General features: G+C 39.3%; 3 protein-coding genes across 8 annotated transcripts in view; 1 reads left to right on the forward strand and 2 right to left on the reverse strand.

Moving 5' to 3' along the window:
* The window catches only part of vgll4b (vestigial-like family member 4b), a 29,343-nt gene extending 23,571 nt beyond the window's left edge, over positions 1 to 5,772 (reverse strand). The window contains exons 1-2 of one of the 4 annotated variants that reach the window (XM_088422940.1): positions 5,633 to 5,772; positions 4,181 to 4,254 (exon numbers count right to left, since the gene is read on the reverse strand). In XM_088422940.1, the coding sequence (XP_088279066.1) occupies positions 4,181 to 4,244 (64 nt within the window). In that variant the 5' untranslated portion in view covers positions 4,245 to 4,254; positions 5,633 to 5,772. Of the gene's footprint in view, positions 1 to 4,180; positions 4,275 to 5,063; positions 5,144 to 5,183; positions 5,589 to 5,632 lie in introns of those variants that run through there. The other 3 variants (XM_088422937.1, XM_088422938.1, XM_088422941.1) reach the window with 3 other exon arrangements.
* Positions 5,773 to 6,862: 1,090 nt separating this feature from the next.
* Positions 6,863 to 10,712, reverse strand: tamm41 (TAM41 mitochondrial translocator assembly and maintenance homolog). The gene is made up of 8 exons (XM_088422936.1): positions 10,371 to 10,712; positions 9,637 to 9,819; positions 9,455 to 9,547; positions 8,837 to 8,987; positions 8,412 to 8,557; positions 7,482 to 7,647; positions 7,217 to 7,279; positions 6,863 to 7,111 (listed from the first exon to the last, which is right to left on the reverse strand). Exons 1-8 carry the CDS (start codon positions 10,506 to 10,508, stop codon positions 7,020 to 7,022), a joined length of 1,032 nt encoding a protein of 343 aa, XP_088279062.1. The 5' UTR covers positions 10,509 to 10,712; the 3' UTR covers positions 6,863 to 7,019.
* Positions 10,713 to 16,906: 6,194 nt separating this feature from the next.
* Positions 16,907 to 25,015, forward strand: part of syn2b (synapsin IIb) — a 52,619-nt gene continuing 44,510 nt past the window's right edge. For 2 of the 3 annotated variants that reach the window (XM_088423825.1, XM_088423826.1), the window contains exon 1: positions 16,908 to 17,704. In XM_088423825.1, the coding sequence (XP_088279951.1) occupies positions 17,268 to 17,704 (437 nt within the window). In that variant the 5' untranslated portion in view covers positions 16,908 to 17,267. Of the gene's footprint in view, positions 17,705 to 25,015 lie in introns of all 3 variants that reach the window. The other variant, XM_088423827.1, reaches the window with a different exon arrangement.

Raw genomic sequence — 25,015 nt, forward strand, 5'->3', positions numbered from 1 at the left:
AACAGACAAGACTGGAGTCAATTGTGTGCATGTCAACAGTTAACAAATCTGCTCTAGCAAAGTATACATTTTTCTAACTTTTCGCGTGGTAATAGTTTTGTTACGAAAAAAAGAGAAGGAATTAAGAAGGCATAATTAGCGAAATGAAAGGTTATGTAGCATTGAAGTGGGATGAATTTAAGATTTACCTCAGCATTTTCTAGCAAAGAGACGCTGAATCATGGGTTATTTGTATAGCTCAATGAGTAAATAAAATCCTTTCTGGATCTTTCTAGAAAGACAAAGGCCGGGGGACCAAGATGTCCCGCCGATTTGGATGTCTGCCTTCGGTGGTAATATCCGAGCCTTGACAGAGGCGGCATGATGCCTGTGTGAAGTTTAACACCTGACACTCATGCCCTTGTCTGACAGCTATTTTATACTTCACACTCAGCTGGCGCTGAAAACAACAAAAGCAAGAGAAAAAAAAACATCCTGTCACACGCCAGTGGCGTGTTGTAAAGGCCAATTTCAAAATTTACACGCCAAATAATACATGGACAACAATGAATTTTAGTATGTAGTAGGCTTTTATTTTGAAGCTGGCCTTACAGTGCTTGCTACCATCTGGCTTTACTGTTCTCGCTACTCCGTTTCAAAGCCATCACGTCACATTTCTACCTACAGTAGTACACCAGCAAGTCGCCATTAAAAAAAAAAATCATATATGATTGCTGATTTAAAATGTTAAGAACCTGCTGGTCAATTACGCAGTCATTCTACAATACGGTAGCCAATATAAAAGTCCCCAATATTAGCACTAGCCGCTAACAGCGTGGTGTGTTCAAATGCAGTCGGACATTTCAAAGTTAGACAAAATAAAAGTCTTTTTGTGCATCAAATGTTAATAACTCCAATTATCCAAACAATGAGGGATTTCTATCGGTTTATAAAACTGGCATATATTAAGAAGAATGATGGGGTGAAATTACTTTGACACTTGACTTAATTGCAATAGTGCATCAAGTCACTCAAATTACAAGGCTTCTGTCCCCAGTCTAATGGTTGGCATGTTAATGACTAAATATATAGAATAAAGTAGCAGTTGTCCACATGATGTTTTTGTAAAAAAAAAAGCCATAATAAATGTAAAAAAATAAATAAAATAAAATAAAAAGAAAGAAAAAAAACATTAAAATCGCCATTTGTTATGTTTTTCTGTCTTGCAGAATAGAGCAGCCATATTGAATAGGCTTGTTGTTTCCCGAAGTAAAAGCAGATGTTTGTAAATATCTTATTTTGATGTAACATAATGACAAATTGGTATGCTTCTGTAGAGGGTTAAATAAATCAGAGAATGTGTACTGTTAAAAGGCTGAAATTCTGAAAACTTGGAAAATTGTAGGCCTCGAAAGTACTAATCCATAATCAAAAACAACAGTTGACCAATTTGATAATTGATTAGTCGTTGATTAATTATTTGTATAGCAGTAAAGAATGTCAATTTGTACTTTCAAATGCAGATTTTCGTGAAGGTGAGCGCTTTACCCTGGATAGTTTAGTTATACAGTATTTGCATTATTTCCTATGAAAAAATCTTGGATTAGATTCTGTTGAGCAATATTACAGTTTGGGGGTAAGTGAAAAAAGGCATGTGCAACTAAAGCCGGTCGGTAGTTTCATGTGTTCCGCCGGAGGAAATTCATCGCGTCACTTTCTAATAAGAGAGAGCCAAAAAAAAGAACCGATGTAGGCCTTACGGCTAAATTGGAAAAATCCAGTGTAAATCCAGCCTGAAGCTACATTTGTTTTGTTTTTTTTGCATGTCACCTTTCTGTATAACAGATCAGCCGCAGGGATGTGGTGATAAAAAATTGTGGCAATGTGTAAAAGTTCTAATATGCAACATGGGCCCTGACAGGTTTGGGCCTCTCCCTATGGCGCACACCCAAAGCGCAGATCCTAACACTCCTCACAGGTTAGGGCAAATAGGTCGAGGTCTGTCTATCGCCTAGGTGTCAAACTCCAGTCCTCGAGGGCCGCTATCTTGCATGTTTTCGATCCTTCTCTCTTAAACGCACCTGATTCAAATGATTAGGATCCTTTTCAATCTCCTGCAAAGCTTTCTGATGAGCTAATCATTTGAATCAGGTATGTTTAAGAGAGAAGCATGGAAAACATGCAGAATAGCGGCCCCCGTGGACTGCAGTTTGACACCTATGGTCTATGGGGTTGGCGCTCTCAGCTGGCTGACCGCTCGGCTGGGTCACCGAGCAGGATGGTTGACTCACTCCCGCAACGTTTCCTCCCGCGCTATTGTGCGCACGTCGTCGTGAGACAAAAGGGAACTGCACGACCGAACGTGACAAAACAAAAACACAGCGGGGGGTGGGGCAGGGGGGAGGAGCAAGGAGCTGGTTTTCAGTTGATGCGGGACAATGCATGATGGGATACCAGCTGCTGACACGCGAGACAAGCTGCGTCTGAACATTCCCAGGCTGCCGCTACACAAGTGAACATTTTTGCGAGACATTCCAAGTTGCTCGGACACAACAAGGCTCAAATTGTGTCCCCTCGGCCGGAATTTCGTCATGAAAATTTATTGATTAGCCACAGAAAATTTCCTTTCAATTTGCAATTTTCTTTAAAAAAAAACAAAACAAAAATACATCGGTGCCATGGGATACAACTTTATTTGTTCTGTGGCCACACTTGTAAATTAGCATTAATTACACCCCCCCCCAAAAAAAAAAAGTTTTGTAATTTGTTATTTAAAGGTAACTTAACTTTCTTTTCCTCAGTTTGTGTAAAACAGTCATTTCCCCATGGCACAGCTGATCAAAAGCTGATTCTGTTCTAAATGTGATCAAGTGCGGTTCTCTGACTTCTGGTGGTTGATTTTTGTAAGGCCTCGGTTCCAGCCAGGGACAGAGAGGCCTGCTGAGAAGGATTTTGGCCATTTCTTCCTAATCTTGGAAGGAATTTGACATTGAGTAACGCCAAAAAAATCTCCCTGGGATGGCAAGCCAAAAGTCAGTTGTGTAGAAAAGACGTCTGATGTAATCTGACTCTACTAGTAGGCAAGCAACTGGTTGAACGGCAGCATTGGTGGCAGTTGACTGCGGTTATCACCCGTTTTCCTGCCACGAGCAAATGCACAAAGACAACTATTGTATTACAGTATGTCACAAAGCAGCGCGGAGGCTTACAGCTGAGCACGACGTAGCACCTTGGTTGAGACACAACCCGACCCTAATCGCATAAAGCACTAGTTCCCACATTGTGAATCTTATATACAGTACATTTTTGTCCCAAGTGAAATGGCTAGTTTAGTTGTTATTTTTTGCATCGGCTTTCCCCCTGTTTGTTGTCATTAATGAATGTGTGTTGTCTTCATTATCATTAATGCATGTGGATGCTGCTGTGTGCCAAATATGGCAGGTTAGTGTGCTATGAAAGAAATCAGGTGCGTTATGGAAAATTCTCCACTATTACTTAATTAGTCCCAAAATTATGCAACTACAAATAATGTACTCTTTTATTTATCTATACAAGCGTAATGTATTCACAGGAACAAATGTTAAATGCTCCTTCACAAGATACTGTAGTAGAAGCTACATAATTATGTGGGGTTTTTTTTGTTTTTTTTTTGGGGGGGGGTGATGTGTGTTAGATTTTTCAGGTGCTGCATTTGTTGATTTTGAGTATTCTGCAGTCAATAACATCAGTAATAACAAACGCGCTACCTTTTCTCTGTTATTTGTGAATTTGCGCATACGTTAAAACAGTGATGTCCAAACTAAGGCCAGGAGTCGTTTGTGGCCCATTGTCCATTTTCAAGTATCCCACGAGATTTACGTAAAAAAAATGTTCTTTAAAGGTGTGTTTTGTTTGTTTGTTTGTTTAAGCAGAACTTTTCTAACAAACTATGGTAAATAACATTTTTTACAAGCAAAATTGGTTCCCTCTATTTTCTGCTCTATGTTAAAAGTCCTAATTGTAAACATATCACATGAATGGTTCCCAAGTAAGAAGTAATGACAGATTACTCCTGTTTTAGTTTTAAATGTAGAGATGGGATTAAATTTCTATTTCAGGTGGGTTACAGGGTCTCTGACTGTCACACAATCTTCTAAAGTCCTAAACTAATTGTCTTGTAGAAAGCTGTTAAGCGCCATAGAAAAAAATAAAATAAACTTACGCTCTTCTTCAGTTGCATGAACAAATGACGCTGCTCTAGAGAGAACATCCAATGGCGTCTCCATGCTGGGTTGCCTTTGGGACAGAGCATTGGCCTTAATTACACAAACACACAAAATATTCAAGTGAGACATTCAGAGTGGGCCCTGTGGACCACAACTACGCTCACTATTCCACTAACGTTTTCGTGGTTTTGTGTTTGTGTGCATGCCACGCTGTTGGTTTAATCATTATCTTCCGTGTTTAGTTTGGGGTGGGGAACCGACAGCCTGTTCTAAGACAAACAACAACAAAACAGTTAAAAGTGAATTCTTCTAAATTTTGTTTAGCACTTGTCATTGAGGTGTAGTATGCAAACAGTTTATTGTTGCCAGCAAAGTGAACAAGTGGTTAGTACATCTGAATTACAGTTTAGGGCTCCGTAGCTTGAATCTGGGCTCTGGTATTTCTGTGTGGCATTTGCATGTTCTCCACTTGCTTGAGTGGGGTTAAACTGGGAACCCCGACTTCCTGAAGATTCTGGATTTCTCTAATGTGGGAATATGAGTGCGTAGGCTGTGATTAGCTGGCAACCAGTACCCTCACTCGCCGCAAGTCAGCTGGGCTAAGCTTCGGCTCACTCAATAAAGTCATGAGTTTAACCAGTGCAGAATATGGATGTTAGATGAATAGTTTGGAATGAATCATCGCACTGAGAACTGTTTCTTATATCATCGAGAAATAATTATTGCAGAGTATGAACTACAGGCAAAAGTATTCGATTAAATTTAAAATGCATACTCAAACCCTGCAATTTCAAATTTGACATTCGTTGAAGATAAGAGATTTTGTATGGGAGCTCACTGCCAGTTTATTCAAGTACTTGCTGATTTAATTGGATCGACCTGCTTTTAAGTTGTTTTTGTTCTTGGATAACTTGTTCTGGCATTTTGTCCTCCAATGTAGAGCCGTATGCCCTGCGAAGCTATGAAAGGTATTTGCGGATTAAAAAAAAAAAAAATTACCATTCTGGGTGCATTCTTCGAATACCTCCCTCTTCATTATTTCTCACAAGAAACGCGAGAACGAACTATAGTATGAGTTTACTTCTAACTTTTGTCACGTCCGTAATGCTGACAATGAAAAGCGACTAAACAACAAGTGCGTCCGCATTTCTACGCAGCACACTTGCATTTCTATCCTGCAGTTTCATGACGTTCATTAACAGAGCATGCCCTTGTTATTCGATGACATAAAATACAACGGTTGCTACGTAAACGATTTGGCTACATTTTGGCCGCTACCACTTTCTATAGAGTAATTAAATGTCATGTCCACGCAATTGACGCTTAATTTAACACCTTCTCTTTCGTTATTACGTCCGTGTCGAAAGGCGATTAAATGTGTCCAACATGTTGAACTGGTTTATTACAAAGCGTAACAACGCGCCAAGTTTACGTTGAGAAGCACGTACCTCCTTTATGCGCCACTTTGGTATCTTCCAGTAGTACAACGCCAAAGCATAGGGAAAGAAACAAATAAAAAGTGTATATTCCGCGGGGATACGAAGCTTAATCCGCAGCCAAACGGCTCCGTGGGAGGGAGGAAAATAGCAGTAGCTGAACTGTCGGGACCAACTTGGTTGTAAATGAGGAAGAGGAGGAGAAGGAGGAAGGAGGAGGCAGGAATGCCAGGAATGATGGAATTCAGTTGCTAGCAGGTGGTGAGAGTAACGCACACTGATTGGTGGAGCCTGGAGGGAATGATATCAGCATAAATTATGCTAATAGAAACGTCACATCCTCAAAACCCGTCACTGCCGCTACTGAAACTTGATGGTGCGTTTCTGACAGTAGTAAAGTTGATCATTCTTAAACCAGGCTACAAACCCGGATATTAAATTTAATGTGCATTTAAACACAAATTCGTACGCTTTATTTGTGTCGTGTTTGTTTGAAACGATTTGAGGTTGAGATACAATTGGAAAAGTCTTTGGAAAAGCCATTCTAAGACTTTAAATTACACGTTTACGGTAAAATTCACGTTTTAGCAAATGTATAAGTTTAAGCTTAACAGGATGGTAGCTGCAGATGAAGAGATATACTAAAACATGCAGTTTGAGTAAATGTACCTGTCCTGAGACCAATAGCTAAGAATTTTATTATTTTTCTTCATTTTCAATTTACTAAATAAGTCTGGTGTACCCCTTAAAATTATATTTTCTCTTGTCCCACATGCTGTACTGATCAAATTGAATCTCAATTGAAAATGTTCAAATTGATTGTTTTTGTATAATTTGTTTCATTATTTGTTTATTTATACAATCATGTAATAAAAAATGTAGCTATTAAGCTGTACTAATGAAGCATTCGATAGTTGCTTACTTACAACTGATGTACAGTATATGTGGCAGAAAATCAGAAAAGTGAAGGTTTACTTTTCAAAAAAATTCTGAAATCAAATTGTTCTCCAATTCTGGAATGGCCCATGGTTAATAGTATTAGCACTCATTACTGTGTTATGAAAATAATAATAAAACAAAATGGTTTTCATGCAGAATTCTGAGCATGAGATAATATTAATGACTATTATATCGGCACTTAATTTTTACTGAAAAATGTGATGCATGTTTATTGTTAGGTATTGTTGGGCTTTGAGAGAAAGGGTTTTACATGTTTTTAAGAATAAATATTTTAGTATTAAATTCGTTTTAAAGGCCAGTTTATTTCAAATCACTTTAAAGTGGCCATAAGTTCCCCATTTGTAGAGTTAATGTGAAAAGAATGTTTGTGATTGTTAGCATCAGTTCATCATGTTCTCGAACAAAAAGATGATTGACAGATTCCAGAGACAGATGTCAATCAGGAAGTCTGCGAAACAGACGGTTTCCTCTTCCAGCCTTTCCACATCTTTAGAAGTTTCTTGGAGCTGTAAGACACTGTCTTCCACATGCCTGTGAGGAATAAACAAATCAAACAGAATTGTACTCATTAAGCATAATTAAATCCTTTTTTTTTTTTTTAAATCTGCATGTTTCAACCAAATCACTGATGCTTACCAGCTGTTGCAATGCCTTTGATACTTTGTGTTATACTGGACGATTTCACAATAGAGGAGATACCTGAAGAACATATATGACAAACAGTATATTGTTAAATTAGCCTTTAGTGCCTTGGAACAGTGCCCTTCATTTGCAGTCTGGACTTAGAAGGGGTGAACATCTGTTAATTTTCTGATATTTCAAATAAACGTTAAAAAAATGTCGGATATTTTTTTCTTTGCTTTTTTTCCGTTTAAGAACTGTTTGTTTGTTTTTTGTTTACCTTGCTGCACAATTGCCCCGCAGTCCGGATCTTGAGCCATTTGCAGCAGGATCTCCTCCACATCTCTGTTCTTCCCGGGAGGGTCAACCAGCTTAGTGATTCTCTGCTGCAGGGTGCGCGGCAACGCCATTAGCTGGACAAACTGGCCCTCTGGACTTTTGTCCACCTGTATGAAATTCAGTGACTTTATATGAACCATAACTAGTTTGACATGTTGCCGTTTTGTTGGGGGGGGGGAAATACAGTTTTTGTTGTTGTAATTTCAGCACGAATGGAAAATGTGAGATGATAAGAATAAAACAGGAAAATGCACTAATTGCGCAGGAAAGTGAAGGCTCGGTATTAAATGTGCACACATCAAAACAAATTATGTTTTGAATGTCTTAATATTATTGTTTCAGGCAAGTAATAGTGTGACTTGAATCTCCTAAAATTACAGCTTTTGACGTGATATGATTCATGTTTAATTGTTGTAATTTTCAACTTTTAAACCCTTAAGGATCATAAATGGTTCTTGTTATATAGATAATGAAATAAATAATACAAATATATCTTTTTTTAATTTTTAACACAGATCTTCCTAACGCCTCCAGTTGAAAAATAGATAAAAGGTTTGTGCAAAAAAAAAGTGTTTTTTAAAAAAAAAATGTTTTAATGCAGTTCTGTCAAAGAGAACACTGCCTTTTTCAAGGCATAACCACAAAATATGTATTATTTTGACCCCCCCCCCCCCCCCCCAAAAAAAAATCATGTTTTGGTAGGTCGATATTTCACAATATCACTGATTTTAATGCAAATTGATGACAGTTTAAAAAAAAAATCCCTACAGACCATAAATGGTCCCCATTCTAAAAGTGTTTGAATAATAAATAGATTTTGTATTGATTTTTTTTCAATAATGTAAACAACATGTTCTGTATCTGAGCATACCTCCAACTTTCCTTGTTGGGGCTTGTAGACCGCTTGTGGGCATTCCCGTAAGATGTTGCTATAAAGAATCCTGAAATGCTCCATGTTGTCGTTGACAATATTGACCACCTTGGATTTATCCTCGCCGATCACCATCCTGAAATCACCTTGAGAGGACCACACCAAACGTTTTCCTTGATGGATCGCACCTCTGAGGAGTTAAGCAGCCACAGACAAGGCGACAGCTGGAGGTGTTTCATTTATTTCCTGAAGGTGCATTACGTTCCCCGCAAGACGAATGACGCGACCGAATGTGACTGAACTGACTGTGTTGTATTTCACAATGTTTATTCGTAGCCGTCCAATTTTGTGGCGTTCGGCCATGTCGCTTGGCGTGCAGCACGTTTGTAAATTAGTTCAACTTCAAATACGGATTGGAAACGTACCAGCATATGAAAGGCCGGCTATCTGCAGGAAAAGCTCCTTCTCGCTGAAACTCTCGGGGAGCATAAGGAATGAGGCCGTTACAGCGCTCTTGAGGTTGGCCACCAGAGCAGCACGCAGCTTCCCATTGTCACTCTGCACCAGCAACTTCACCTACAGAGAAGCGCAAACACACATGACAGCAGTCCATTCGTTTCAGTTATAATGCAATTTGAAAAATGAAATACATTTAGAATGTATTTAAACATTTCAATCTTACATGAAAAAAATATGGGAGTGAAGTCTTAATATTTATAGAAGTTTCAACCTCAGACGTGTATTTTTTTGGTATTAAAAAAAATCTTTTCTTGAGATAAACTCATTACAATTTGAGTTTTTTTGGCACGATGTAAACCTAGTCAGAATGAAAAAAAATACGATGCAATTATAATCCAATTTCATACTCAATACACCTAACTTTATTTGCATCATTTTGTGGGGAGTGAATTTATGTGATTATTCGCTCCCTGTTCAGTAAGGACCTTTTTCTTTCTAATAAAAAGGGACTTTCCATAGTAAAGGGTAATATATTCCTCCAACCTGTTTACAGTACAAAAAGATGAAGTAAATAATTTACTGACCGGTTTGTGAAGCCGTCCTGCAGCGTACAGGGTTTTCCAGTGCATGAGGTCATCAATCAGGCACTCAGTACTTATTACACCATATTTGATCATCTAGGAAGAGAAAAAAAAAACATAGGAGTTGGTCTATATGGTCTATTTTACTCAAAATAACTTAAAAGTGAGATTGTGGTTATTTGTACCCGTCCATCCACGGGCACCAGCGTGTTGTAGTACATCGCAGCCCCATGGTCGCTCTGTATAGAGCTGATCATGGAGGGCCCCAGGAGTTTAAGGATGGAGTAATGTTTCCGGTTCTGCAGCAAATTCATGGTGTGCCATGTGACTGGGTCATCCACAGCAAACACAAAGTCCAGCATGTTTTTCTGAATGTAAAAACATCGACAGGTTATCACATTTTAATTGCAGCTCAGTGGAAAGGAATTAAGATTCAGGAAATGATGTTTACTGCATATGGAGGTACGTAGCTGCTTATTCTCTTACTAAAGTTCGAGGTCATAGATAGTTCCTTTAGCTTTGCTAGGGAACTTTTCTGTCTGACATTATCCTGATTTCTTGCTCTTCACTTTTTTCCTGGCATTTGTAACCTTAGTTTATTTACTATCCCATCACACCTGTTATATCCATGCATTTTTTTCTTTCATTGCTTCAACTTGTCTTTCTTCTTTACATTCCTAGCTGCTTTTCTCTTGTCAATCTTATTTTCTGCTTTCCTTTTCTTCCCACTGCCGCTTTTCTTTAGTATCACGTATTCCTTTCCTGAAACGACTATTCAACTTTCATTTCTCATGTTATACCTGTGACTTAACTACCATTATTCAAATAAGTGAATTTAAAAGATGTAAACAGGCTGATCTACATAGCTCAACCTCAGTATGTGTGCTGTTTACAACTGTGTCCGATTGTCAGTCGTTACCTCCATTTGACCTTGGCTGGTTCCTTGCTGTTTAAAAACGCCAGATCCATAGGCGAAAGCTAAACTTATATCCTGAGGGAACTGTGACAAAATCCTTCTGTAAAATACGCCGGTGTTGTGCAAAGCAGGTAGAGTCATTTTGTCAATACAGTCGATTTAGCTTCCTATAGACAAGCTTGTTAATGACAAGCGAGACGCCAATATTAAAACCCACAGTCACTTACAAAAAATATTAAATGTCATTTCGAGTGAATTGATAACACAAGCAGACAACACGCTGGCGTAGGGAAAATGTTTTAACGTTTAAATATGTCCATTGCTGCGATTTCCATTCGCCGTAAGCGTCGCGCAGGAAGTACGCAATGGCGGAGGTGGCTCTTGGGAAATGTAGTGAGAGCACACAAAACAGCTCCCGAGTCGAAAACCGCGGACATTATGCCTGTAGTATAATCATTTAACTTTGCGTCGAACGCGTTATAATAAGAGATAGCATGTTATGTAAGCTGTAAAATTACAGCTGTGTTTTCCAACGCTAAGACGAAAACGTGGTATGTTCATTGTTTGCCCGACAGGTGACGGCATTGAGCTTGAAAAGTACATCACTAACGTTACCGTTAGTGATGTAGCGACTGCTCACTTTGAATGAATAATTGTTTAGTACTAACATTCATGACAGTTCGGCTTGTCTGTCAAGGATGAGACCATTGAAACTCCCAAATGGCGAATCTCCACCAGCGAATAAATATTGATAAGGTCTCTGAGCACTAATGACTAATGAGCTCCCTCACTGTGTGCAAGTGCCTTGTTAATCAGTGATGTACCAGTGCTGCAGCAAAACAAATTTTCCACCCGGCGTGGTGTCAAACAAGTGTCAAATTAGAGCTGCTTAACCTGAGTGTTTATTTTTTGCAATGATGGTTTTGCTCGTTGTAGATTTAGCTATGCTGGATTTCTAATTCAGGACATCGTAGTGTCATTTCTCTAATTGAATATTTATGAAATCGACCCCCCAACCCCCCAACCCCCCATTTTTTCGGCACTTTTTCCCAGTACCAAAACACCTCCTTGGCAATTGTGTCTTACCTCATCATCCACTTAAGAAAAAGGACTCTTTTCTCATCAGGGTAAACTGTAATTACCACAATTAGTAGAAAATTCTGTTCCCACATAGACATTTAAAGGCTAACTGCTGAGCCCATTTTAAATGTGTTGCTAAACAAAACAGGAGCTCCTCCCGAGGAACATAGTTTCTTGAATGAACTTAAATGCAGAGACGTGCCATATGTTGTGAGTTCCTTGTGCAGTAATAAATGGTAAATGGTGTTTCACTCATATTGCACTTTTCCACATTAGAAGAAATTAATATTAGCTTATACTTTGATGGCATCTCTACAAGGTTATAAAGTGAAAAAAAAAAGAATGAAAATTAAAGTTAAAATCAAATTTTGGACAACAAGGCAGAATATGAGTGTTTAAAAAAAATATCTGACTGAAACAGCACCGCCTGTTAGCAAAACTAGTTCAATCAGACTATAATCATTTTATATGTAAGCTTTTTAGGTTGATCTTTAAATGTTTTTTTTTCCCCAGCTTTTTTAATTTTACTACAGTTGTACAGCCCAATGGCGCCTGAAGGTCTGTAACATCTAGACAATCTGGCCAAGTGGATTTAAAAACAAACATGAGATTTTAACATGTTTCAAATCTAATATAATGCTTTTTTGAATATAATGCTTTTAATGCAGCAATAGGAACTGTACAGTTTTCCAAATGAACAGTAAATTAATTGGGACATAAAGCAATTTACTGCTGAATGTTTTGTCATCATTGTATGCCTTTATTTTGTTCAGTTTTAACAAATGTGCACTGTCATTACTGACTCAAGCCAAGAACAAAACATATGATGTTACACAGGCTCATCTCTGGAGTAGCGAAAAAAAATGCCTTGAGATACTATTGCAAATATAGTCCCAAACCGTGATAAATATGACATATGACACAACATTGTGTGTGTGTTTTTTTTAATCCAAAAATGTTTTGTGCTAGTAGGGAGGTACTTTAGCTGAAAAAAAAAAAATCACAAACGGTACATGATTGAGAAAACATTAAGAACGACTATTCTAAAGAGTACTAACACCCTCCAATATTAAAGTCCACTAAAAGGTTGTGCAATTTAGCACAAGAATGCTAGAGTACCAAAGTACTGTGATGAGGTTTCTGCTTGTGTGTGGACTTAGGCCTAATTTGACGTCACACTGTGCTTCTTTCAATAGCGCCTCTGCTGGTGACCACCAAAAAGTGCAGGCCACTCTTTCTCATTTGCTTCATGGTGCGGTGAATTTACAATTATTCATCAACTAATTGATGATTATCCCCATCCCTGTCTTCTTATGAAACATTCTTATGCAATTTTCCTGATATTCGACACCCGCCTACATGTTCGTCGAATGGAATCATCATACACACAATAACTACAAGAATCCCTCCAGCTTTGTGCACACGTTGCCATGGAGATTACTCTTGCTGTCCGTGCCATCGTGACGGAACTTCAAAAGCTCTGCCGTCATTAGCAACTCACATGCAAACACACAGGCTTGTGTGGATGCACAGATGCTGCACAAGCCACTGGGAAGATGGAAAAAAAAACACTTTAATCTTCAGCTGAATGGGTTTTGATCTTCATATACAGTATGTCTAACTGCATTTGCAGAGCACCCTAATGGCCATGCGATGCGGCTTTATGCCTACTAATATTACTGCTACATTAACGCAATTCAAAAAACACATAAAACGCTTGCTCGAGGAACTGACATAAAAATGCTCTATATATATTCCGATTTTTTTCATAACTTCAATATGACCGTATTATGACTTTATAAAAATCAAATGGCCTCTGCTGCTCGAAGAGGAATACATTAAACAACGTGTTAGTTTTTGGGGTGTTTCAAATACTTACGTCTTTTTAAGTCCAGTTGTGCTACGTTCAGCCAGCAGGGCTTAATGCTCAATTTGGATTTTTTGTGAAATACAATCGTTTTGTGGGGTCGTTCACGTTTACAAATACATGCAACATCTATGTGACCTGTGTGAGCTATAAACGGGCCAAAACTGTCCCACATGTATGCACATGTGAGGATACTGTGACGTCACAAACAGCGGTTGTACCTAACGTTGGTGTTTACGGAATGGATGGTCGAATTGAGTACCTGGCAATGTCGGAATGGCTGTCATAGCAAAGACAGAGTATTTTCAATCTGTTAAATTTAAGGAGGAAATTGAAGAGGATAAGGCTAACGTTTTTCGCATTGGCCGTCATTGTTGTTTTGATTTTTCCAACCTGCATCCGCCTTTTTGCAGCAGATTTGTGACGTTTGTTACTTGTTGGTCACGTCCAGGTTGGATGAAAGCGACCTGGCCATTCAGATTGAAATCGCATAACAAAAGATTGGATATGGATCAGTTTTAGTACCACATACCCAAGTGGCCTGGGTCGCATTTGAAAAAATCAGATCTGCGGCATTGAGAACATCATATATAGCTCGCATAGGGGGAGAAGAAATTGGAATTGCTGTCTGAATGTCGCCCTATTTCCCCAATGTTTAAGCCACATATCCCCTTCAATATTGTTAACAAAGTTGGCACAGAAATCTTAGATTGTGCGTTAATGTCTCCATAGTCCTTTAAAGTTTTTTTTTTTTTGTGCACTGCATTACACTGCCGCTCTACAGCAAAAAGTAATGCATCACAGTAATTACATTACTTTTGCTGAGTGACGGTAATTACATTACTTTTGTAATGCATTACTCCCAACACTGATTATACAATGCATACACTGAATCCACCAGATGAAAGCACAGACTCTGGTCTTTATGGCTTTTCCTTTTTTTTTTTTTTTTTTTTTTTAATAATCGGCAGTGGAAAAGATAGGTTTAAAGGATTCAGCTGTTTCTCCCATGAGCTCTTAATCTTTGTTGACTGTCTGTGGACTCTCTATCCTTAGTCTAAAATGGAGCTTGTTGTCATCTACTGGTGATTGTACATCAACAAATTTGTTTCCACGTTAGGCATTTACAGTGAAGCGGAATCAGATACTCCTCTACCCATTCCCATTAAAAAAAAACAAAAAATATTGACAAGCAGTTCTCAAGCAGTTGATTTCCTTAGTAATTTAGTCATTAAAGAAATTGATTACTTTAGTAATTAAATAGTAGTAAATAATAGTCATTAGTGTGTCTTAGAACTCAATCACCTAAAATATTCGATTTGCTTGGCACTTATATACCTTAAATAATTGATTACTTTAGTACTGAATTATCTAAAGCAGTCAATTACATGAGTACTTAATTACCTAAAGTAATTGATTCTTAGTAATAGCCATTTTTAAACCCCGCATTAGCCAAACACTTGAAAAAAATGGAAAGAAATGTTAATAAGTACCTGGGAAGGAATGTCTTGACTTAAAAAAAAAAACTAAAAATATGTCTTTGGGATTAATGGGACGATAAGACATTTCTGGATATTTCAGCATTTTTACAGCAGTATAGAAAACCTTCATCACAACGAATAAGCACTTGCTCAAGCTTTCTAGTGCACACAGTCTAAATTTAGGCCATGTTTTGCTTTGGCGACCAACTGTCGACTTGCTTGCTTGCATTTCGTATTATATAACCCTCGTTTGAAGATGTGGTATGTGTGCCATGAAACATGTAGGCTAGGAGCAGCTTATAGGATGTCGTTTCAGTTCACACGGCACGCCCGGTGACTCACCGCAGTGCTCTCACGTGCCAATGAACAGCAACCGGGGGGGCTTCAATGTGCAAACCTGTGCATGCATGTTTTACTGAAGAGTGCTTTTGACATTCACCAGTGAGAATAACAACACCGTTAGACACCTATTGGTTTTTTTGCATTTTCAGTTGTTTTGTCAGTTTCTCTCTGCGGTGATATACTATTTACAAGCTGTCAAACTAAGTGAAGTAACTGGGGCACCAGTCATCATCATTTTTGGTTTCCCTCTGAGGGAGAAATGTATTAAAGGGAAAGTGAAGGCAAAAACCTTCTTGACAATAATATGCTCTGGATTTCCCCACCAGTCTAAACACAACATTTTTACGAATATTGTGTTTATCCACCTGAAGGGGCAGCCATTTTACCACTTTCTATCGACTGAAAAGGACATCAGAGTCCCTAAGGGTTCGACCAATCACGGTTCACCCGTTTTCTGATTTCGTCATGTGACTTTCGCAAGCTGTTGCCCTAAGAAAAGATGATGTCATTTTTTTAGTCGAGGCAAGAGACAAAATGGCCGCCCCCTGAGACGAAGAAAAATAGGATAATGTTTCAAGCAAGGATTTTGGTTTTGGAGCTTGAGGTATTTTCAATTCAGGGTTTGAAGACAGATTGGAGGATTCAAATTAGAGTTTCAAATCAAGTTTCGAGCCATGGTTTAGACCCGTGGCGGCGCATAGAACATATTTTGATATATTGTGAACAAAAACCACAACAGAAATCCATCTCTTCTGACAAATGTGGTGACATTAGGCACATTCAACCAACAATGTGGAAATATACGAAACTTCACTCTTTAAGGAGAGTACCGCTGCGTAGAGTACCCATATACAATACATTCACAATATTTGCTGCCTTGTTTTGTTTACATATGAGAGCCGCACATGTACCTTTTCTGCGGACGAACAAGGCTACAATTCCCTTGAGCACCATTTTATGTTTATTAACTTTCATCGAACCTAAAGGGGGAGGTCAGAGACGATTTTTGAAACCCATCAACAAATTCGCACGTTTGAAGAGTGAAACAGATGTGAAAGCACCATTGATAAAATGACCAATAGAGGTGAACCTGATGAAAAGCTCAACATCAATGAGCGACACAGGCAGCATAAGATTCGTATGGCTTGGTAGAGATCTTCTGAATGGGTTTTCCATTGAAATCTCCAAGCTATTTTTTACGGAAAAAATTGGCCGGCCAGACCTTTTGCCCGCTGAATTTTGGAGTTGAGCATCTGTTGTGCTGTGATGCTAATGAAATAACGGGCACAGACAGAGTGAGAGAGCAAGAGATAGAGGTGTTTATTTTAGACTGAAAGAGACGGCACAACAAATTGCTGCTGCGAGGCAAAGATTTGGCATCCTTTTGATCGTTCTCGTGCTGCGGGTCCTGCGGTGACTCAGCAAGAGATGATACAAAAACACAATATCCTTTGAAAAAGTACAGTAAGCTTTAATACAATTGCATCTTTCCCCATCTGCAGCTTCGCTGCAAATAAGAAACAATCTGATATGGAACAGGAGGGATGGATGATGTCTCAAATGGTGCATGGGGAGGGTTTACATGTTTAAGAGATGGATGGCACGCGATGGAGGAAACCCCTTCTACTGGTTGCACACGGCACGCAGCACTACTAGGCTGCAGCACGACGCACACAAACACACGCAGGAGTGGTGTATGATGTAGGAGGAGGAGGAGGGGCAAGCAGTGGAGTGAGAGCGAGGGGAGGGGGGAGATAAGCCGAGCGAGCAGCATCCCTTCATTCCACTTGCAGGAAGTCAAGAGGCGGCAGCCATAGTTTGAGGGCGGAAGAGGAGCAACATCTCACCCACAGGGGGCGACGCCACACCTCCCTCTCTCGCACATACGCATCACGCACATGCGTTCGTGAGAAGCCCAGCAGGAGGAACCACAGCGTGGAGAGCAGTCTCCTGAAGACCGGAGCAGGGCTGCGTCCATCGCCTCCATCCATTGCTCCATATGCTCTCTGTCACCCTTCGCTCGACTTCGGATTCTCACCTTTCAGCTTCGCAGTAACCCTCTCGGGCCACCCGCACGTCTTCTCGTTTGACCACTAACCCATAGAAGGAACCGGAGTTCCCAACGCCGCCATGAACTTCCTCCGACGCCGCCTCTCCGACAGCAGCTTCATGTCCAACCTGCCCAACGGCTACATGTCAGACCTCCAGAGGCCGGACCCGCCTGCGCCTCCTCCCCCAACCGCATCATCCCCATCTCAGCAAGGTTCCACCGCCTCCCAAGCACCGGCCCAATCTCCCACCCAAGCCCCAGTCAGCTCCCCGGCTCCTCAGGAGCGCCGCCCGTCCCAGCAGGCTCAACAGCAGCCACAACAGGCCCAGTCTTCGACCTCTGCCACTTCCTCCTCTGGCGGTTCCTCCGGGTTCTTTAGCTCTTTCAGCTCCATCACCAACGTAGTCAAGCAAACGGCAGCATCTGCTGCTGGCTTTGTGGAGCAGTCAGCGCCTTCGCCCTCCCTTTCCAAGAAGTTTAAGATCCTACTGGTCATTGATGACATGCAAAACGAGTGGTAAGTGACTTATGTACCTTCTCAAATCTGATGCAGCAATATGACAAACTGACCATTTGCAAAGCTAACTGCAGTCCTCAGTGATCAGCACCGCATGCATGTTACAATATGTTTTGTAGGTGCCCCGTTTCACACTCATCAGGTCAGGTTCCGAAATCGAAAAATCCTCGTAGATGTGCTTTTCTGAAGGGGTCACATGTATACTGCCGTGCATTCACCTGCCTGTGCATGTGTCAGAGAGCTGTGAGTAAGTGTTGCATCCCTGGATAGCACACATTGGATAACAGGTTATTATCCTTACGCTAACAGCCCATACATCACCCGTTGTCACAGAAGGGGCATGTAAGCACTGAATAAAACATCACTCTTGACGGATGTATTGTGTAATCATGTTTCTAACTCCCCGGTTGCTTTCTTGTACTCTAAATAACATGTGAAGAATGTGAATTGTTAACTACACTTTGTCATTGGATATGGATTGTGCAATGTGCATAAGATTTTGTTATTATTAAAAGTATTAGGGCAAATGATTTGGCGAATGAGGCATGGATATCGTTTGAATGAGTTGGTCAATTTCCAACACCATCCACCCGTTCGTGGACGGCGAGTTGAAAGCAGGCAATATTGTCTCAGCCAGGTACCCTGTGATCAGCGTAAATCATTTTGGGATGAAAGAGAATTACTTGAAAGAGTGCTTTACCATCCATGTCAAATTTCACATACACCCTGAAGTGCATTCGTGCATAGACTTTGTAAAAGAGTTACAGTTGCGCCATGTTCCAATTACTTTGCTCTTAATTTGCGAGAATAACTGTAAAGTTCCTGTCCACCGAAACCAATTATTTTAGATTTGCTGATATCAGCGGAAACCCTGTTAAAAATGTCATGTACTCCCTAAAGTGCCTTTACCTACCCCCAGGGGTACTCGTACCCCCACTTGAAAACTGAACTGGAGTACACTAATGACTAGTCACCAATCAATCACTGAGCTAATGAAACCTTAACTCTCGCTGTAAGGATCTCGCATGCATTCTTTTCGGTTTCATCCTCATGAAAGATGCAACATCAAACGGGAGCACTTAGTAGAGCACAGACCATCGCTATGACAGAACAATAGTGCCAGATTATGATCGATTCCTCCCTCTAAGATGAGTGGCTAGTATAATCATGGCCTCTTTTGCACTGAGATCCAGCAAAATAGCCCCATTGCAACCATAACAGAAGATCTGGCCATAAGCCACCTTTGCTATTTACACCATGAAGAGATATCGCTTCGACTGCATCAGCGTTTTATCCTGCAGTCTGACAAATAAATATATCACACAGCATCTGGTGAAATGTATACTTCACGGGCCGCGACAGATGCTTTCAAAACAACAGAATTGAGTGTCGAGTGTGAAACTTCACACCCCTCTCCCACCATTTTAGCATTCGCAATTTACACAGGCATCGTTGGGTCTGTTACAGCTCTGAGAGTACAGCCAAGGGTGGAGGGTACTTTGTCACGCCTTTCCACGTCTGCGCTGTTTAGAGATGCAACCATTTTTTGACAACTAATCAGTTCTTATCCATCTATTTCCCAAAGCCTTTTATCCTCGCAGGCTTTCTGGTGCCTATCCCAGTTGGCTTTAGGCAGTGGGGGGCAGACACCCTGAACTGGTTGCAAGACAATTGCAGGGCAGAGACAAACAAACAAATGTGGACAACACCCTGCATTGGTGGCCAGTCAGTTGCAGGACAAAAATAGAGGGAGACAATCATTCACGCTCACGCTGTGACTGTATGGGGCGCTGAACCCACGCTGCTTGCGCAAAAATCAGGCAAATGTACTACCACACCATCAGTGACCTACTTTCATCATTTAATTCTAATTTTCTTTTAATGAAATTGAATGTACAGGCTATTTTATCACCACAGTGGGTCCAGGTAATTATTATCGTGTTGGTAACTGGTCCCGTGGCACCAATGTGTTGGTGGACTCGCATTTCATTGTCTGTTAGAAACCTGAAGTCAGCTAAATAAAACACAAAATTACACAAAATGGAGATTGCTTTTGTCATGTTTTAGGATCACACATTTTTAATAGCTCTTAAAAGTGAGAGCCCCCACAAAAGCTGAGGAAAAAGATGTAGTGTACCACACACGTCTCCAAGGACAATTGTGAGTCCTCTCCCCCAAACCAGATGTCAATGTTGGTACCTGTACCAACTGCACTAGGGTGTCACTGGATTGAAATGATCATGATAGATATCGCGTTCCTGCATAGCTTCCTGATGAGCTCATCATATGAATCAGGTGCAGCGGAGGAGGGTTACACTGAGTCCTCGAGGACCTGAGTTGGTGAAAAAAAAAGAAAAAAAAATGCATATATATATATATATATATATATATATATATATATATATATATATATATATATATATATATATATATATATATATATATATGTCTTTTGGCGAAAACATTGATACTTAATTAAGAAAAAAAATAAAATAAAATTGTTGAAACCCCTACATTTCTCCCCGGTTTGATTACAGCATCTTGAAATACATCTTAATAAAGTTTTCAATGAAGAGCCCATCTCTCCCACTAAGTACTAAGACTGTCGATCAAAAGATGAAAAATATGAAAAATGTAGCATCAACCAATTACGATATGGTTGTCGATTGAGCTTGTAGAGGAGACATTTTCACTCTTACAATAACCCTTGTGGTAATGACTTGGTTTACAATCTCCTGCATTTTATGTGTGAAGCGTGACCACGTGTTTTATTCAAGGATGTTCCAATGCACAGCGCTGTCCTGAATGTGAATGGCAGCTATGCAGTATGCTAATCCTGCGTCTCTTGCTGCGAGTGTTTTGTTGGCATATGATTGGATGGCGGCCACCCATGATGTGATGACGGCTAAATGTGAGAAGGCGCTGCAGCCTGCATCCATAAAAGCATCGCGTTTAAACGCATAACTGAACAGAATGCAGTCTGCCTTCTTTCATTTACCATAATTGGAAAAATACGCCAGATTTTGATTCAGATTGTAAAATATAATTTAGATTTTAATATAGGCTCTGCAGTTATGCATGCTGATGTGTTTTAAATAATTTGTTTTGATGATTGCAGTGAATTGTGTCATCCCAAAGGACTGAACAGCAGTTTTAATTGGAAATATATAATCCATTCAAATAGAAATGTGAACGTCAGAAAAAAAGCAATTTACATTTCGAAGGTTCCATATGATTATAATTGGAGTCTCAATTGTATCGAGCTTCTGGCATGTGAGTCGGGGAGACATTTTACTAATGTTATTGATTTTCCATTCAGCAAAGAGCAACACATCAGGCTTTCATACGCCGAACTTCCAAAACAACAAACCTTGTTAGATATCCCTACTCCATACCCTTCTCTATCATCATTCTAAAATAGGATTTTATCAAAAAGTAGCGCCAATAAATGCTGTAATACAATTAACAGTTTTCCATCTGCTTGCACCTCAAAAAATAATATAATTTTCAGTAATGAAAAAAAGTCACTATGTAGCTACTTCTAGTTTTGTGTTGCAGTAGATATCGTTAAAATCACCCGGGGTGAAAAATTATTCCGCTAATAGTAGAGTAGCATTACAGACAGAAAACAAGTAGTGTCCATAAAAATAAGAAATAGTGCAACAGGGATCTGTAATAAAAGCTGATTAACTGTCACTCAGTTGTTTCACTATCTGAGCCACAAATACTTGCAAGTGTAGCTAATTTAGGCTTTTCTTTGGGTCCATGAAAGATTACAAAGATGTTTTCAAACATTTTTACCTTAAATTAAATTAAAACCCCATTTTGGACACATTCAAAATTTGTTGGCCAGTTGAAATCTGATTATAAAGAGTAAAAACTGTGTGAACATATTTACAACGTTTTTGTAAACGTTTCAACTTTTTTCAATAATCTTATAATATTCAATAATATAATATTGTGTTTTACAAAAATACATTTGCATATTTTCAATGTCATGTTAAAAAAAACATGAAAAAAATGATTGCTCATCATGTTGTATGTTGTTCATGTTCATTTGAATAAGAAGTTCCATCTTTCAATACTGATTTTCCCCACTTTTATCTTTATTATATACCACATCTTCTTTCTCTAGCAACCTTGAATAGATACAGCAATATAAATATGATTTTGCTGAAAACTTTTTAAACAAAGCTGCAACTTGTTACAAGTTGCAGATAACTGCATTCTACTGCTTGAGTACTGCAAGCCAGCTCGTTTCCTCTTATATCAGTCAAGCCATCATCAGTTGACACCTGCCATCTGTAGTGCAGATTAGACACTCGCAAAAGGCACATTCAGAGGAAAATGGAGGCTTAAGCACTCAGTGGGAATCTGTATTGGAAAATGCCAGCAGGGAAGGTTGCCAAACTGTGCTTTCCTCTGCACTCAAACTTACAGTACATGGCAGTAGTCAGTGACGTTATTTTAAAAAGGATTTGCAATTAAAACGTTTTAACATGAATATTAGATACACTCCTAATATGTGTGTGTTTTAGGCAGTGTGCTGTCATTTTCATTTGACAGCAAGTGAAGAAATAGATAAAAACGGACCGAGTGGCCTATAGAGGATACTGCAAACAGCATTTTTGACTTGACTTCCCCTTTAAATTTCTTCATGCTGTTCCACTGAGTGTTATATTTAACTATTATTGGGTGATTTATTCCCTTGGCAGGCACCTGTTTTGCCCAAAGTGACTTACATTTAATCCCCTCAAAGTTGGAAAAGGTTAGTCTGGAGATGTAACAGCCAACAGCAGCATTTGGGTTGCGGTGAGACTCCTGACATTTTTGGTGGCTTTAATTTTATCACTCACAGAATGTGGCTTTTAGCCAAGATGAGCAAAGTACTCTGGGGAATTTATCAAACTGCTTAACGACTCGGGCATGGATTGCTTTACATCTTCCAACCCTATTTGACAGACAAACATTGGCATTCAATCTGTGCTGCAAGAGGAAATTGAGCCTGCAGTTAACAACAGCGATCCCGATATTTCTACGTAAATATCAGTAATTAGCTATGAGTCATTTACTCTCTGTAAAATATCGACTATGTCGCTAGATTAGCTTTTTTTTTTTTTCGTACGTGCTCCCAAAAGAGAGGAGGAAGATGCAGCGCAAAGACATAGCGGTTATGTAACACACAGCGAGCTCGTTGGGTTGACGGTTGACAGCATCCAGGGACGTTCAAGGTGAATCTAGCTCAAAAGGGGATGATTAACAAAATAGAGTGGGAGTCTGGAAAAGTCCTTTTTTTTATCGCATGACACGCCCACTTTGCTCCTTTTTTTTTTTCCCCCTTGCTGCTTCTCGGTGCCTTTCATCATGACAGTTGCTCTGTGTGCATCTCCAGAGGAGGAGAGTGCTGCTACTGCTACTGCTGCTGCTGCGGGATCAGAATGTGATGAAGTAATGCGATAAGACACGGTGATTCAGCAGTTTCAGCCCGAAGGCCACATCTGTTCTCTTCCCTTTGCTCTCCCAAATCAGGATTGCACATCCCCTTTTTAGCCGTCTTTGTCTCTGTTGGATTGATGTTGTTTCTGCGTCAGCATCAGTGATTCCGTTGATTGCCCGCCGTGAGCATTAGATGCAAACTACTGGTTATTTCTTATAATCGGAATGATTCATTGCGGATGTCGTCAAAGGTTAAATTTGAAATGTTAGGCAACATATTGTTTGTCAATCGAAGATATTGATGTTACTGTACAGATATACGGTAACACGCAAAAGTTTGAAAAACAACCTTTGAAGTGATTGTGACTATGCTGCTTGAAATGACGTTAGTAAGGCAATCAGTAGTCCAGTGGTTCACCCGGCTGAACTATGCGGCCAGCAGTGGATCGATTCCCGCTCCGTGACCGCAGGTGTGAATGTGAATGCTTGCCTTTCTCAATGTGTCCCGTGATTGACTGTTGACCTTTCGAAGGTGTCATCTGTCTTTCAACCTCAAATTGATTCACAGTTTTAGTCACAGAAAAATCTATTGAAATAATGGTGTCCTATGATAAGGTTGAACAATTCAATTTGCACTTGTTTGATTGAAAAATCATGATGTGTCTGTTGATGATTAGGCCTCTCTTATAGTGGTAGCATAGCTGTTGTTCCTGTTATTATTATTATCATTATTATTATTGACATGTAAGACATGTACATTTCTTTTATAAAACTTGAGAGATGTACTGGGGACTTTTTGTCCGCCACTGATTTGAACCTGTGACTCTGAACTGTGAGGCAAATGAGCTATACTTGCTAACCAGCTAACAAAAAAACTGCATTAATGTTTCATGTGCATTCATATTTGTAGGTCTGAAAAGTCAGACCGTCTTCAATTTTGTGATGAAGGAAAAAAAAACTCTCTAGCAAGAAGTAACTTTGAGCAGGTGAACCATGCTTCCAGCGCTGCATGCCTTAGATAAACTTTTTTTTTCTTTTTTGCCAGAGGCAGTTCAAGTCATTTTCTCTTCGTTTTTTTTTTTTTTTTCCACGGTCCACAATGGACAATTTATCTGCAAGGTCGCCTGTGATTTCTCTTTGTGGCTGTAGGTTAGGACCCTCAGCAGTGAAGAGAAAAGATCAGCATCATGGTTGAAATGACTTTACAATCCTCCTGGGTTTGACCTCTTGATGTTTCTTTTCCCAAACTGCCATCATACATGATATGTGACATTTTGAATGGTCTTATACGATCCCATCAAATTCTCTCATTACAGCAAAAATGGCCTGTTGCCCCTTCCAATTAATCGACAACTAATCATTTATCTGTGATGATCATTTTTTAAATCATTTATGAATCATTTATACCATGAAAACAGAGAGATTATATATATATATATATATATATATATATATATATATATATATATATATATATATATATATATATATATATATATATATATATATATATATATATATATATATATATATATATTAGAGACCTTTTTTTGGAGAAAAAAAAATCTATGAAAAAAAGGCAGCTATAGAAGGGCAAACCAGAGACATTTACAAGAACCTTGGCTATGTGTAGAACATGCCTTGGTAGAAAAAAAAAAAAAAAAGCAACTCACGTTCAACCTTGGAAGATTATTAAAAAAAAAAAAAAAAAACTGAACAGATGATTGCAATCATTTCTAATCTTGACAAGGTGAATTTTGAAACCAAGAACTGACGTGTTTGCATTCTGTTTCATAACAAGTAGAATATTTATTTTCAAGGGTTTGGGCACAGACAAGATCCTCACGATGTGATTGCTCGCTTCATGTCACGACA

Source organism: Hippichthys cyanospilos, chromosome 9, assembly GCF_059441005.1.
Source record: "Hippichthys cyanospilos isolate Australia breed blue-spotted pipefish chromosome 9, RoL_Hcya_1.0, whole genome shotgun sequence".
Classification (NCBI taxonomy): domain Eukaryota; kingdom Metazoa; phylum Chordata; class Actinopteri; order Syngnathiformes; family Syngnathidae; genus Hippichthys; species Hippichthys cyanospilos.

Excerpts from the sequence above, each read along its gene's own strand:
- tamm41 (XM_088422936.1), bottom strand. The coding sequence starts at position 10,508 with ATGACTCTACCTGCTTTGCACAACACCGGCGTATTTTACAGAAGGATT. Across the intron at positions 9,820-10,370 it reads CCAGCCAAGGTCAAATGGAG|AAAAACATGCTGGACTTTGT; the intron begins GTAACGACTGAC and ends TTTTACATTCAG. Across the intron at positions 9,548-9,636 it reads TGGTGCCCGTGGATGGACGG|ATGATCAAATATGGTGTAAT; the intron begins GTACAAATAACC and ends TTCTCTTCCTAG.